The 16,874-nt window shown below is 38.4% G+C and overlaps 1 protein-coding gene across 3 annotated transcripts in view; it reads left to right on the top strand.

The window, feature by feature from the left end:
- Window positions 1-16,874, top strand: part of LOC126184983 (malonyl-CoA decarboxylase, mitochondrial-like) — a 92,992-nt gene that overhangs the window by 44,223 nt on the left and 31,895 nt on the right. For all 3 annotated transcript variants that reach the window (XM_049927687.1, XM_049927686.1, XM_049927685.1), the window contains 4 exons: window positions 2,205-2,400; window positions 3,072-3,181; window positions 5,998-6,142; window positions 9,330-9,548. In XM_049927687.1, the coding sequence (XP_049783644.1) occupies window positions 2,205-2,400; window positions 3,072-3,181; window positions 5,998-6,142; window positions 9,330-9,548 (670 nt within the window). The remainder of the gene's footprint in view (window positions 1-2,204; window positions 2,401-3,071; window positions 3,182-5,997; window positions 6,143-9,329; window positions 9,549-16,874) is intronic.

The raw sequence follows: 16,874 nt of genomic DNA, 5'->3' as shown, positions 1-16,874 counted from the left end.
TCCCGAGTTCCTGTCTCAGTGTGGTACAAAGCTTTAATATGTGTGGATATGGCTTAGTTTACCACACTTGAAACACTTTGCATCATAACAAGAACAAGCTGTTCTATCATGATTTGGGAATACTTCCTCACCTTATTGTGAAGTATACCTTATGTACCACATGACTGAAATGTTTTTCATTTATATTTACTATTAATCTGAGCCCTGCTTCTATTCACTTTAACATTAACCTTAGACTTGCACTATGAACAAGAGAAATAAGTGGAGCCTCAAAATCAACTTCAGTTGTATCCACAATACTTTGAGACTCTACAACTGACAAAACTGTTTTCAGATCTAGATCTGGTAATATTAGGATAGAAGTGCGTATGCTTGTGCTTGAAACGTTTTGTGTGATTCCATCATGTAACATGACACCATGACACCATGACACTCAAACCTGCAATGTCCTTTTAGCCGTTTGAGTTCAGCAATCCACTGTTTCAAATATTGTTCTGGGTGGTTCTTAAGACTAAAAAATTTTAATCTTGGTCAAGAAACATGAATCAGTGCCTTGTAGTGCTTGCAGATTTTGCAAATGAGTTCCTCATAATCAGCATCATCTGGACTAGAGCCAGGGAACAATTTTGTACACAGTCTGTACACATCAGTTCCATCTGTTAAAAAAAAAAAATAATTGCAATGTGCACCAAACACTTAATGCTGTATGCTGTGAAGTGTGCATAGATTTAGTTGCAGTATTCTGACTAGTCCGCTTTGGTTAGTGTTAAACCGATGAAACCTGGGAGTAGCAGCTGGTTGTGGAGTTGCTTGTTGCAACAGTAAGGCTGTAATCTGTTGTACACTGGGCAGCAGTTGTTCTGTCTGCTGCGCCTGAAACTGAACAACTTCATTTAGTGAACAGAGGTTAAACTCTCTATAGGATACACAAAAATATACAAATATTACTGCTGCCATTTCTAACAATATACTAAGTACTCGTGACAAGTATGGGAACTGTATTGTCACCATGTGAGATATGTGGTGAATGGTATAATGCAATGGAGTACAAAAGCAACCATCATTGTTGCCATTGTAGTTTGTCATAGCAAGACTAGATTTATGTCTGGAGGTGGTTGAACAGGTACTACAACTCACACAGAATATTGAACCACTTTATTAAAATTTAAAAACAAAAACAAACACCATCTGAACGGGCCATAAAGGCTCAATGGTACCAACTGGCCACCATGTCATCCTCAGCCCTTAGGCGTCACCGGGTAAAGATACAGATAGAGAGAGGCCTGGGGTCAGCACGTCACTCTACCAGCCGTTGCCAGTTTTCGTGACTGGTACTGCTAGTTTTCTATCAAGTAGCTCCTCAATTGGCCTCACAAGGGCTGAGTGCATACACTAAATGTTCTCAGTTAATGTTTTATGTGGATTGCTAGTGCCTTTCTGTTATTTCCACCAAACCCAAATATGTGTTTAGCTTGTTGGTGAACTTTGACGATCATCATCCTTGTAATGATTAATTCCTGTCTCTTCAGTGAGGTGATTTATTTCATTGACTCACTGTCTTCAATTTGCTTTCCCTCATGGTTAATTAGAAAAATTTTGTCAGGTAATGACTGCTGCACTACACAACTACTCTAACACACTGTTTAGATTCTCTGAGTGAAAGGTCCGCAAAATTAAAGTCATACTAATCACAACAAGTGATAGTGTTTCACTACTTGCTACAGGTTTGTGAAGTACATTTCTCATTTGTTATTTATGTTAGAGATCTACATTATTTTCCTCTTTCCATATTCTTTAATATGTGTAAAACATTTTCTTTTCTTTTCCTTTCCTTGATTTATTACATGAAGTGCGCAACGTAAGTTGAACTGAACAGTAAGTAGATATTTCTTCCAAAATTAGATTCAGTGAGCCTGAAGAGAAGTATTAGTCTCCAAATTGTGTGGTTTGTCACTATTAATCTTCATTTCTCGCAGAAGTTGGTTAAAATTGGTCACTGAAATATGCTTTGTGTATGTTTTGTGTGTGTGTGTGTGGGGGGGGGGGGGGGGGTTATTTTCTATGAAACTAATGTAGCTTTGGAAGTGGGATACTTCTGTAGATACTAATTGTAGAATTGCACAAAATATGATATTTTGTATGTATTTCACTTTCTCTCAACAGAAATGCTGTCACCAATTTTACTTATGCTGTTTTGTTTTAAGATCTCTGAATATGAAGCAGTACATCCAGTTAGGAGCTGGACTGATCTGAAAAGAAGAGTTGGCCCCTATAGGAGGTGTTTCGTGTACACCCACACAAGCATGCCATTTGAGCCAATAGTTGTCCTGCACACAGCACTGAGTGACAACATAGCAAGTAGTATGCGTGGTATTGTGTCTGCTGCTGCACGCATGTCAAGTGAGTATTTCACAATTGTTCTGGTACTTTTTAAAATAAATAAAAAATTAATTACAACATGAAAGCTTCTGAAGTTCATATGGTTTTTGTCTTCGTATTGTACAGTATAATTTATCTATTTAGTATTCTCAGTCATTCTGTTACTCTCATCAGTACCAGCGATTATCAATACTTTCCTGTGCCAAACATGATCTTCAATGAAATTCATTTCAGTAATGTTTTCAGAACTTACTGACAGCTGACAAATAATGCACATCTGAAGCACCTAAGATCCCCACTCTGCCCACCCTGCCCCCTATCTTTTTCAGTGGATCAGAACTGTGTGTTACACTGTAAAACATCAACAAGAGTATGTTTTATGAAGCTGTGGATGCTGTGGTGTGTGTGTGTGTGTGTGTGTGTGTGTGTGTGTGTGTGTGTGTGTGTGTGTGTGTGTGTAAATAAATTGTTAGTTCCTATTGTTTGTATATATTAAACTGTTCAGATTTGTATCAGTTATGATAAAATGAATTGAAGCAATAAAATCTTTACATTTTTCATCCATTTTCAATCTGTCCTTTTTCTCCACCATGACTTATGTTTAGAGTCAGTTATTTAATAATACTACAAAGTAGCAATAAGTAATAGTGAAACTGCAGTTCAGTTGGCTAATAATAAACTTATTGAATTAGTTGACGCCTCAGCTTCAGCAACTGGAATTGGGCATACAGAATGTGAAGATCCTTCATCTATAAAAGCAGCTATATTTTACTCTATAACATCAACTCAAAAAGGATTACAGGTATGTCGTAATTGTACTTGTTAAAACTTTTTGACTGCTCACTTAGGAATACTGCTAGGATTTTGAAGTAAGGCCACTTGATTTTAGGTTATGTTGTGGTCTGCATACTCATGGACTTGCAACTAAACTGTTAGTTCTGATTAGCCAGTGACAACACAGCTGGCTGTGACATACAGCTGATGCATAAAAGTGTGTGTAGTAGTAAATGAAAAAAGCCAAACCAAAAATAGTTGCTTTAGACATAATTGCTACTATAGGTGAATTACCTGATGGGAACAACAAACTAGAATCAGGATAGGTAGCCTCTGATGTGCAGCTGATCAGTGTGTGATGAAAAGATACAGAAACAGCACAGAAAGTTTCTGTGACACACACACACACACACACACACACACACACACACACACACTCTTTTTGTGTATCGGGGTTCAGCACAGAAAGTTTCTGTGGCATGTGAAGTGCTAAAACACACACACACACACACACACACACACACACACACACACACACTCTTTTTGTGTATCGGGGTTCAGTGTTTACTTTCCCACCAAGTGCTTTTAGTGTGGTAGCTAACATAATACTTACATTTGAATTAAAGTTGCCTTAATTTATAAGTTTATATTACAAGCTTTCTGAGATGAAATTAGGCATGTTAACTGTCATTGTTGTTGTATCTCAGTATCTTAAAGACATTGCCTGTCTGATTGTGGTGTATCATGCATCAGTGGTCATAGTAAAGGCTATTTGTAATGCACAGACACACTGTGTAGCTGTTGCAGATACTGCCATTTCCAGGCAGAGGTTATACTGTTGCATTTAAATAAGGCCACATGTTGGACACCACTTATATAGTGTGTGATTTGGTAAGGCCCTATCCTGGATGCCATTTATGTTGTGATATGTTTTACTGAGTCTCATGTTGAATAGCTAATTTATGTTCATTACTGGTATCAGCTATGAAATAATTTCTCATTTGGCTGTGGCATCTGCTGTTAATAAAAGTAAAGGAATGTGGTGCACTCGATAGAGTATATTACAATTAATAGAGTGTATTGCAATTATTATATTTCCATGGAATATTCTGTTTTGGGCCATGGCTAGATTGCAACTACGTTTTACAAATCGTATTTTGAAACAATTAATTTTTTCTGCCACACCCTACAATAATTGCCCATTACGTTACTCAAAATATCAGGGCCACATTTAAGAGTTTAGTTATTCTTTTGATACAAATAGAATGTTATGTACAGGATTTACCAAAGGCCTGATTACAAGGTGTGATGTGTGTGTCTGGGAGAGGGAGAAAATTCATAAATTGGAATGAGAGACTTTCCAAACAAATTAATTGGAGTTTATTTCTAGATGACTAACTCTATGTGGTACAGATTCGAGACTGCGGCACATGGGAGGCTACCTACTACCAGACTGAGGGGCATAGCACCCACAGAGGAGCAGGAGGACACATCTGGTTGAGTCGAGAGTTGGTTACTGAGAGAGCATCCCAGAATTCTCAGTGCAACCTCACCAGTCCGCCCTGCATCCCCCACGTGATCATTCACAGTCCTCTGATCGACTGGCAGAGGGTACTTCACAAGCATGCCGTATTCAGTGACTCTTTCGTAGTTCATCAGCCCATCAGCAGAATTCATTGAGAGAATACTATTTATGTGAACTGAGCCTGGGTAGGCTGCGATATCTAGTGGCATTGAGTATTGTACTAGCCCAAGCCCATTCACAACTCTACAATGGAACACAGAACCACTGCATCAAAAACAAACAATTGAGAAAGTAAAATTTCAATTTCCAATAAAATTTTCCCTACTCTGTCTGTCCATCTATCGTGAACAACTGGTGACTGCCAGACTTTTACTGTAGTGCATTACTGCATTACCAGGTGATGAGTGTGGTGTGTTAGCATCAAGAACTTGTTGCATGGTGCACTCAGATTCGCAAAAATTCAATGAGATTATAACCAGACTGGGCATGTCAACTGGTTTAACTAGAACAGGTGTTAAAAAGTACTGAGTAACTTATGAACTGTAGTTGTAGCATCTTGCATCAGGCACAGTAGCAAAGCGATACACAATAGGAGAATCCATCCTCTATAATTCTGCAAAATTTGCTATAGGTGCCCATCTATACATCTGATTGGCCAGCTTGGATTGCCAATCACTAGGTTAGCAATCATTGTTGAAGGGAAACATCCTCTTTTTCCCATGCTTGAAGAAACATACACTAGCTGAGAATGTTCCTCTTGAAGAGCATTCCATTATAATCTTTAGTGCTAATTAGTTTGCCATAATTTGCAAAATTCATTAACCTATTGAGTTATCAATTTATCAAATTCTTTCCAGTGTAGTGTTATCTGTGACATACAGAGCAACAACAAGCCTTAGGTTGATTTCAGTGGTGCAGCATTTACGTTGACTATCTGGAAGAAGCATGCAGCCATATTGACTGGCGGGGCACCTCTCTCAACTTTCCCTGTTTGGGACTCCAGTTGGCTTGTGGTCCCCTCGTACACAAACATCATCAGGTGCAGGCAGATGCTTTGTGGCTTCTACCACCTGAAGTCACATATTTTAATGAATAACATAATAATGTGATCTTGTAATTCAAGCAATTATGTACAACAGCCTTAAATAAAATTTTGCTAGCTAGATGATAAGTACAACCTCATTAGCAGCTTTTCTTGTGTGGTTCAGTGCATAAAATATTGAAGATTCTTAAAGTTGTCTTTTGAAAGAAATCTTACTAAATACTGAGAGAGGTTTCTTTCAATAAATAATTTTCTTGTGCTATTTTTTCTTCTCTAGGGTATTGAATTAGGAAATTATTTGATCAAGAGAGTTGTACAAGAAGTCCAAGCAGAATTTCCACAGGTGACAAAATTTTCAACACTTTCTCCAATTCCAACATTTCGTCTATGGTTCTTGGAAAAGCTTAAGTCTGAAGAAAAAGGTATTTTCACTGTATTTAATTACAGTTATCTATAATAAGACTAATGGCATGTTACAGTCATTACATTCTAAACTAAAGAGCAGCCAGTGCACTGCTGCAGCATTTGACTGTGTACCATGATTGTAGGAAAAGGATCCAGTTAATGTAAGCCTCACTACAGTATTCATTGTGTTTCTTTCAGTTCTTTGTTGCAACTATCAAAATATTGCTTTTAAATCAATAATTTTTGCATAAATTAATATTTGGTATATGCATGAGCGATGTGAAGATGTTGATTTGATGCTGTGTAGGAGAGACTGTGTAAAGTGTGTCCTGGTGTAAGAGATGCATTTCCCCCTTACTGCAAATAGCTCTGACAAACATGACTTAAAAAAAATAAAGGAAATAAGCTCCTGGTATGAGCCCATAATCATAATGACCTGTATGAATAATTTCATCTAGTTCCGGTTACAGTTTTCATAATGTTTCACATAACATGTTTTGTCACTTGTCATTTGCATGCAAAAAACTTAGAATTTGTTAAATAAATGTCAGTGTAGTATAGAGTATTTTCTGTAGTAAAACAAATTGCTGAATGCACTGTTAATTGTACAATGTGAGTTTTGCATAAAATTTTATCTCTGAACACTTCCATTGTAGTAGCTCGATTAGTGTAAGTATGTGTTGTAAACTACTTCCTGTTTGATAATTTCGTGATGTGTGGCTACTATAGCCTAAGAATTATCTTATGGACAAGATATGTTCAGAAAGTAAGTTGTTGTTGTTGTGGTCTTCAGTCCTGAGACTGGTTTGATGCAGCTCTCCATGCTACTCTATCCTGTGCAAGCTTCTTCATCTCCCAGTACCTACTGCAACCTACATCCTTCTGAATCTGCTTAGTGTATTCATCTCTTGGTCTCCCTCTACGATTTTTACCCTCCACGCTGCCCTCCAATACTAAATTGGTGATCCCTTGATGCCTCAGAACATGTCCTACCAACTGATCCCTTCTTCTGGTCAAGTTGTGCCACAAACTTCTCTTCTCCCCAATCCTATTCAATACTTCCTCATTAGTTATGTGATCTACCCATCTAATCTTCAGCATTCTTCTGTAGCACCACATTTCGAAAGCTTCTATTCTCTTCTTGTCCAAACTATTTACCGTCCATGTTTCACTTCCATACATGGCTACACTCCATACAAATACTTTCAGAAACGACTTCCTGACACTTAAATCTATACTCGATGTTAACAAATTTCTCTTCTTCAGAAACGCATTCCTTGCCATTGCCAGTCTACATTTTATATCCTCTCTACTTCGACCATCATCAGTTATTTTGCTCCCCAAATAGCAAAACTCCTTTACTACTTTAAGTGTCTCATTTCCTAATCTAATGCCCTCAACATCACCCGACTTAATTCGACTACATTCCATTATCCTCGTTTTGCTTTTGTTGATGTTCATCTTATACCCTCCCTTCAAGACACCATCCATTCCGTTCAACTGCTCTTCCAAGTCCTTTGCTGTCTCTGACAGAATTACAATGTCATCAGCGAACCTCAAAGTTTTTATTTCTTCTCCATGGATTTTAATACCTACTCCGAATTTTTCTTTTGTTTCCTTTACTGCTTGCTCAATATACAGATTGAATAACATCGGGGAGAGGCTACAACCCTGTCTTACTCCCTTCCCAACCACTGCTTCCCTTTCATGTCCCTCGACTCTTATAACTGCCATCTGGTTTCTGTACAAATTGTAAATAGCCTTTTGCTCCCTGTATTTTACCCCTGCCACCTTTAGAATTTGAAAGAGAGTATTCCAGTCAACATTGTCAAAAGCTTTCTCTAAGTCTACAAATGCTAGAAACATAGGTTTGCCTTTCCTTAATCTTTCTTCTAAGATAAGTCGTAAGGTCAGTATTGCCTCACGTGTTCCAGTATTTCTACGGAATCCAAACTGATCTTCCCCGAGGTTGGCTTCTACTAGTTTTTCCATTTGTCTGTAAAGAATTCGTGTTAGTATTTTGCAGCTGTGGTTTATTAAACTGATTGTTCGGTAATTTTCACATCTGTCAACACATGCTTTCTTTGGGATTGGAAAGTAAGTTAACTAGATTTTTATATGAAGTGTACCTTAAAAAAAAGGCAGGATATTCTTGACACACTTGCTGACAACTTTTCCCCATAATTGCCGTCCCGTCCAGTGCATGTGGTGGGGCGTGGCATAAGCTTCTTTATGCCCTCATCAAAGAACTCTCCCACCAGCTCCTTCCACCACTCCATAACCTCTTTCTGCACCTGCTCGTGGGTTGAAAATATAATTCCAAATGTGTGTGTCTTCAACAAGTCAGAGGAATATGGGGGCTGGTTCGAAACATCCCAACCAAATGTGTCCAAGAGCACCTTGGTGGCTAAGGCTGTGTGAGGACGGGCTTTGTTGTGGAACAGGCAGACTCCTCTCATCAGCATTCCCCTCCTTTTGTTTTGAATGCTCCTTTTAAGTTTTTGTAGGGTCTCACAATATCATTGTGAACTGATGGTCTCCCTCTGAGTCAGAAATTCATCCAAAATGATGCCTTTTTGGTTCTAAAACACTAAGGCCATAATTTTTTGCCAGAAATTGAGGTTTTGAATTTTTTGACAGATGCGTATTGGTGTGTAGCCACAGTAATAGCTGTCTTTTTGTCTCAGACATGTAATGAGCCACCCTTGTTTCATCTCTAGTCTTAGTAGAACACAGTAAATACACATCTTCCAAATCAAGTTGCTCAAGAAACTTGGCGGGAACTATTGATCCTATTTTTCTCATGCTGCTCTGTTAGCTGTGTTGGGACCCATCTTGAACACAGTTCTATACCACTTAAACATGCTCATTGTGTTTGTAACACCTTTGCTTTAAACTGTATTGATTCACAAAAAAAAAAATTTGGTAAGTTGTTATTTTTTTGCGAGTAAGAAATGGGGGACAGCATCTGACTCTCATTTGGCAAGATTTCTTACCTTCGTCTTTCATGCAGTTAGACACAACAATATGAGTTTATGTACTACAGTGTTTCTGTGATGCTCAGTGAGATCAGGGAATCCCCCCCTTTTTTCACTTAATTACCCATATGGTGGAGAGTTTAAATTAAATAGCTGTGTTTACTTTGTAATACATTAATTGCTTCTGTGCTTTAGAGTAATAATGGCTACAATTTTTCAAACATAGGTAGTGGGCCCTCAACTATTTTCACACCTTCTGAAATTGAGGAGCTACGATCACATTTGAAATGTGAGAACATATGGGAAGAACTGAGAAACATTTGCAAAACAGGTGGATGGATGAACAATCACGCATTAGTTGAGATGATGGAAGCTCCACTCATGCGTAATTGTGCTCGTTATTTGTATTTGGAAAAAAGACGAGGGTATGCATTTGATAGTGTTGGTAAGTTTCTCAATGCATAAATCTAAAAGTTATTGATGCCTTCAATTTAGATTGCATGTATGGGAATTTTAGACAGTTAAGAATCTCACACTTTTTGTCAAAATAAAGTATCTCATATTTTACATTATGTATGCTTTTTAAAATTTGTGATAGATATGTTGTACTTTTTCTAACTTCACTAAAACAGAAAATTACTGTTTTTCCTTCAAATTTGCCAGAGTACACAAATTTTAAAAGCTGAGCTTAATATTTCTGTGTATTGATATGAATGAACTAAAATATTCAAATGATAAAGTGGAAGTTTTTGTTTTTAATTGCTAAAATTCTGCATATTTTCGTAGGACTGTGGAACTTAACAGCCAATTTTAATGTTTAGTAACAATGTGCTCTGAATAGTTGCATAAACATACAAGAGCAGTTATGAATAAGAACAGGTAATATGTCACAGTTAGGTAACTCTGTGTTCTCTTTCAGGATTCATTATCTTTCAGTTACGTCAAAGTCTCCCATATAAATGAAGTTCATTGTTCTGTTGGGAATGAACAGATGGGCAGTCAGAGGGAAGCAATTCATGCATCAGTGTTTTGCTTACACAGGAATATTGCTGTTGTTTGAGAATTCTGTTGAAATATATTCTTGTGGAGATTTTTCATTGTAGCTATTCAGAAATTCATGACTGCTGCCTGTGACCTCCCACTGTAGATCATGTTGCTGCTTGCAAAATGTAAATGTACACGAGCGCATCAAACTACATTTGATCTAAGCATACGGATAGTGGCATGGTTTGGCGACAAGTTAGGCAAATTCTCCTTTAAAATATGTTATAAACATGGTAGCACATAATGTTTGAATGACAGTACGGTGACACTATGTTGGTGTGTATTTTTGGTGGTTAAGTGCATAGATGGTGGATTTAATCAAGCGATGTACTACTGGATGTCACAAATCTCAGCAGCCATGAAACCAGTGGCAGTAGCAGCGAATATCATATCCTTCTTTCAGCAGCCTTAAGGTGCTTTACTTCTGAGAAGTTGTTAATGCTTCCGTAACCTGCCCATTTGGCTGTTGATTCAGTATGGAGTTAGTTACTGAACAATTTTTATTCAGTAACTTATCTGCTCTTTTAAATTATTCTATATAATTCTGTCAAAGTTGTGATGAGAAGTATCCTTTATTTGTGGTGATTAGTTTCAGATTTCAGAAATGATTTCCATTATCAAACCATTGCCTTCTTTGTAAATACTGAAACATAATACAAGTACATTTGCAAATAGCCACAATTGGCAGTCATGAGTAACATGTACAAAATCATCTACAACATATTATCAGTGCTTCTACACTGAAGTCACCATGATTTATGATGGTCCCCTGGACATAACAAAAGGTGGTACATGGTATGGCAAGGCACACTCTGCAATGTGCTCCCTTACTGGCCCCAAGGTTGATAAGAAATTATTGTGCTAGGGCAGTCCATTCCTCCACCAGTGTGTTTGACAACTGCTGGGTGCTTGTTGGTGCATGTGGACATGCTGCAGTATGTTTCTCCAACACATCTCACACTTGTTTACTGGGATTTAAGTCAGGGGAATGAGCATGCCAGTCCATTTGTCAAATAACCTCTCATTACAAGGGCTGCTCCACCTGCACTATTCAATGTGGTTGCCCATTGTCACCCATAAAAATGAAGTCAGGGCCAAATGCACTGTAGGCTTTGTACCTGGGAAAGGAGTACAGTGTCACAATAACATTGACTGATGAGTGTACCATGTTAAAAGATTAGGAGGTCTGTACACCCTTGCAATAGTATGTCTCCCAACACCATAACACCTGGAATACCAAAACAATCACACTCAACAATGTTCCTAGGTGCATTCTCTTGCCATATGAGGGTATGTAATGCTCCCGGAACATGGTCATGTTTGACAATGTTCCTGGGTGCATTAGATGATCCCACCTCATGCCATATGAGGGTATGTAATACACCCAGGAACATTGTCAAACATGATCAGTTTGACGGACCATGTGTTATGGTGTGGGAACACACAATGTTCCATGGGCATACTGATCTCAAATGGGCATGATACGCTCACATGTTGACATTATTATAACACTATACTACTTCCCCATGTGTGTCTTTCCAGGGTGCATTCGTTCCAGACTTCATTTTTATGGATGACAATGTACAACTGCATCAAACAGTGCAGGTGGAGGAACTCTTGGAATGGGAGGATATTTGGAGAATGGACTGGCCCGCCCATTCTCCAAACTTAAATCCCATCGAACAAATGTGGAATGTGTTTAGTTGTATTGCAGCATGTCCACATGCACCAACAACCACCAAACAGCTGTCAACCATGCTGGATGAGAAATGGAAAGCTCTTTCACAAGAATTCTTAACAAACTTTGTGTCCAGCAAGGGAGCACCTTGAAAAGCAAGCACTGCTATCCGTGGCGATCACACACCCTGTTGAGAACTCTGTCCTGCCTTTTGTAATGTCCAGGGGACCACCATACATTGTGGTGACTTCTTTGTAATTATTGTCTTTCCATAAGTGTCATTTCTTTTTGTCTGATTGCATATTGCTGTCAGTTACCTCCTGTACAATACTTGAGCAGTTCTTTCTATGTATGGTCAAAGTTTCATCAAGCTACTTCTCACTGACACATTAATCAAAAGCTACTGTTAACCAGTGTTTGGCTTACAAGGCAATTGTTGGATTTAAACTATCATTATCAAGGAGAGTAAAATACTGGTGAACAATAGTGAAAAAGATGTCAGACATTGACAGGGAAGTACAAAAACATTTACTCTTTGTTTTTACCTCACTTTGAATGTGTAACATCTTTTTCAGTGTTGTTAATCAGTATCTTACCCTCTTTGATGATGATAGCTAGTTAAATTCTGATGGTGGCCTCATCAGCTGAAAACTAGTTAACAAAATAGATTAATATTATAGAACATCCATAATACTGTTGTTTTCATTTGTAATTATGAGTTTGCCCTGCCAAGAAGCTATGGAAGAATCTGTAGCACCGGCACTATTATTTGACACTACTGTCTAAAATAGCAATGCTGCCACAGCTGTTGCAAAACACTATGGTAGTGAGCGCGTGTGAAGCAGATCAAAACATTGTTATGTCACCTGCATCACTGCCACTGGTCAGTATCCACATGGTGGTCTAACCCAGTGATCAACAATATAATAATGTTGATATAGCAGGAAGGCAGGGCCACTGCAGCATTGGCAGAGCAGTTACTACACCTGTGAGCAGTTTTTTTTTTTTTTGCATGTGTGGTCAGAAGTGGTGCTTCAGCAAAACAAGTAGGCACCAAACTAGTACGAATACCTATCATTTTTAGCTGAGGTGGCTGCCGTCTGGCGGCACCATCTGTAAGGGTAGGTGTACACCAGTCAACGGGGCAACATCTTCTGGCAAGCAGCTGCTGTGAGAGTTGGCATCCACAGCTGCAAGCCTACTGCTGGCACTAAGTTTGCCACTGTGGACTTAATGCCTTCGAGCCGGTGAGCCACCTGTGGGCTCACATCAGTCACAGTCATCCTACTGCACTGGAGGGTAGATGCTTGAGATCAGGATGGTGCAGCTGCTCGAACACCTATGTGTGGGTGGAAATACTGATGCAGATGTCTCCACTTGCAGAGGTGGACAACACTGATGAAAGGCTATCTTTCTCTGTGAGAATTACAGTGGATTTCTACACCTACCAGCACGGCTCAGCCTTGAGCCATGCCCAGGCAGTATACGTGGTGCTGTGGCCTGTGTGTGTCAGCATCCTCATCCAGTGATCAGCGTCGTCATGAGCTGCTGGCCACCTGTCTTAACAGTGCTGCCATAATCACTGCCCTCAGCCGTGCCCAGGGTCGTGTTGCCACCACAGAGCATTGTTACGAGTGTTGCAGTTTGTTCTTCAGTAAAATGTATGACTAATAGTGATGTTTCTGTGAGTGACCTCCAGTCATCATCATAACAATGATCCACCACCTCAACCCTGCCATTGTAGAGTTTAACCACCTTGGGCCTCTACAGATGAGTTAAAATTGAAAAAATAAAGTTACATATTTAATTTTTTGTTTGTTTGCCAGTAAATATCTGCAGTCCTGCCACCTACTAAGTGTCTCCACCAAAGTACAATAGTGTGATGCTAGAGGTGCCATAGCCCACTGAGGTGACATAGCCCACTGATAGAGTGAAGTATCTGTCATTCAATAGTTCATTTGTGGAAACTGCAGATATGTTGTAATTGTGTAGGACCAATCCATATGGCTAAAGAAATCATCTTTATCAGCAGTTTGCACCATTTTGTTTTGGCTCCTCTAGCAACATCTTATGATACTGTGGTACAGATTTCATTGTGTACCGGGACTGCAGGTGTGGATGATAATAATAATAATAATAATAATAATAATAATAATAACCCCCGTGGAGGCCCGGGAAAAGAATAGGCCTCCGGTATGTTCTGCCAGTCGTAAAAGGCGACGAAAAGAACAAACCACTAATAGGGCTAACCCCCCTTTTAGTGTGATTACTTGGTTCAGGACAGAACTAAAGAAGCCTCGGACAAGCGCCGTCATGGTCGGGGACGACGCTTGAACCCTATGCCCGCCCACAATGGTAACGACACTGCTAGCCAACTGGAAAATGATTTAAATCCAAATAGAGGTGTTTTGCAGGATATGCTTCCTGCGACCACCCTAGAAGGAAAACAAAGACAGAGGATGAGATGGTCAGATGAAGTTAATCGACACCTCATGTTCTGTTATTACCCAGCAACAAACCTAGGAACCAACACAACTGGATACAGATCACAAGTATACACAACATTTATTACCAGATACCCGGAATTAAAATTTTTAACAGAACAACGACTAGCTGATCAGATCCGTGTAATAATCAAAAATAACAGGATACCCCAGTCAGAATTAGAAAACATCAAACAACAAGTACAACAAATACTGGAACAAAATAATGTGCAATCAGAAGAAGAAGAAAACACAGTAATGGACTCAAACATCCCAGAGCAAACAAACAAAGACCAACACGCATCAATTAAACAATTAGAGGAAAACGAAATCTTAAGACAGCCACCAGAACAAGCACAAATAGAACACGAAGAGCCACACGTGTTAGATATAGAAGAGAAATTTCAGCTGACATATATAGAATACAAAGACACAAATACAGACATTAGACCATTCTTGCATAGACTGCCAAATAACCCACAAGTCGAAACAACAATAAAAACTATCAACACAATCATACACAACAAAATAAATGAAAACACAACTATGGAAGAGTTACAACTACTGGTTTATATAGGAGCACTCACTACACTAAATATACACACTAGGCAGAGATCAGAACAAACCAACACACAGAAGAAACCCACAAAACCAGCATGGCAACACAGGCTACAGATCAGAATAGAACAACTGAGAAAAGACATCGGACAGCTAACACAATTTATAAGAAATGAAATATCAGACAAAAAACGAAAAAGGTTAGGTAAAATCTCACAACAAGAAGCAATAGAGCAATTAGATGAAAAAAAGCAGAAATTGCAAGCATTGGCCAAACGACTTAGAAGATACAAAAAAAGTGAAAATAGAAGGAAACAAAACCAAACATTCAACACAAACCAAAAGAGATTTTACCAAACAATGGATAACACACACATTAAAATAGACAATCCACCAAACATAACAGACATGGAACACTTCTGGAGCAGCATATGGTCAAACCCGGTACAACATAACAGGCATGCACGGTGGATACAAGCAGAAACAGACACATACAAGATGATACCACAAATGCCTGAAGTGATAATTTTGCAACATGAAGTCACCCGAGCAATTAATTCTACACACAATTGGAAAGCCCCTGGAAATGATAAAATAGCAAATTACTGGCTAAAGAAGTTCACCTCAACACATTCACATCTAACTAAATTATTTAACAGTTACATTGCAGACCCATACACATTCCCTGATACACTTGCACATGGAATAACCTATCTGAAACCTAAAGATCAAGCAGACACAGCAAACCCCGCTAAAAATTGCCCCATAACATGCCTACCAACAATATACAAAATATTAACTTCAGTCATCACACAGAAATTAATGACACATACAACACAGAACAAAATTATAAATGAAGAACAAAAAGAATGCTGCAAAGGAGCACGAGGATGTAAAGAGCAACTGATAATAGATACAGAGGTGACATGTCAAGCTAAAACTAAACAAAGGTCCCTACACTACGCATACATTGATTACCAAAAAGCCTTTGATAGTGTACCCCACTCATGGTTACTACAGATATTGGAAATATACAAAGTAGATCCTAAATTGATACAGTTTCTAAACACAGTAATGAAAAACTGGAAAACCACACTTAATATCCAAACAAATTCAGATAACATCACATCACAGCCAATACAGATTAAGCGTGGAATATACCAAGGAGACTCATTAAGTCCTTTCTGGTTCTGTCTTGCTCTGAACCCACTATCCAACATGCTAAATAATACAAATTATGGATACAATATTACTGGAACATACCCACACAAAATCACACATTTGCTATACATGGATGATCTAAAACTACTGGCAGCAACAAATCAACAACTCAACCAATTACTAAAGATAACAGAAGTATTCAGCAATGATATAAATATGGCTTTTGGAACAGACAAATGTAAGAAAAATAGCATAGTCAAGGGCAAACACACTAAACAAGAAGATTACATATTGGATAACCACAGCGACTGCATAGAAGCGATGGAAAAAACAGATGCCTATGAATACCTAGGATACAGACAAAAAATAGGAATAGATAATACAAATATTAAAGAAGAACTAAAAGAAAAATATAGACAAAGACTAACAAAAATACTGAAAACAGAATTGACAGCAAGAAACAAGACAAAAGCTATAAATACTTATGCTATACCAGTATTGACCTACTCATTTGGAGTAGTGAAATGGAGTGACACAGACCTAGAAGCACTCAATACACTTACACGATCACAATGCCACAAATATAGAATACATCACATACATTCAGCAACAGAAAGATTCACATTAAGCAGAAAGGAAGGTGGAAGGGGATTTATAGATATAAAAAACCTACATTATGGACAGGTAGACAATTTAAGAAAATTCTTTCTAGAACGAGCAGAAACTAGCAAAATACACAAAGCAATCACTCATATAAATACATCAGCTACACCATTGCAATTTCATAACCGCTTCTACAACCCTTTAGATCACATAACATCAACAGATACAAAGAAAGTAAATGGGA

Source organism: Schistocerca cancellata, chromosome 4 (assembly GCF_023864275.1).
Source record: "Schistocerca cancellata isolate TAMUIC-IGC-003103 chromosome 4, iqSchCanc2.1, whole genome shotgun sequence".
NCBI classification, from domain to species: Eukaryota; Metazoa; Arthropoda; class Insecta; order Orthoptera; family Acrididae; genus Schistocerca; species Schistocerca cancellata.
This window is presented reverse-complemented; position numbering and strand designations above follow the sequence as displayed.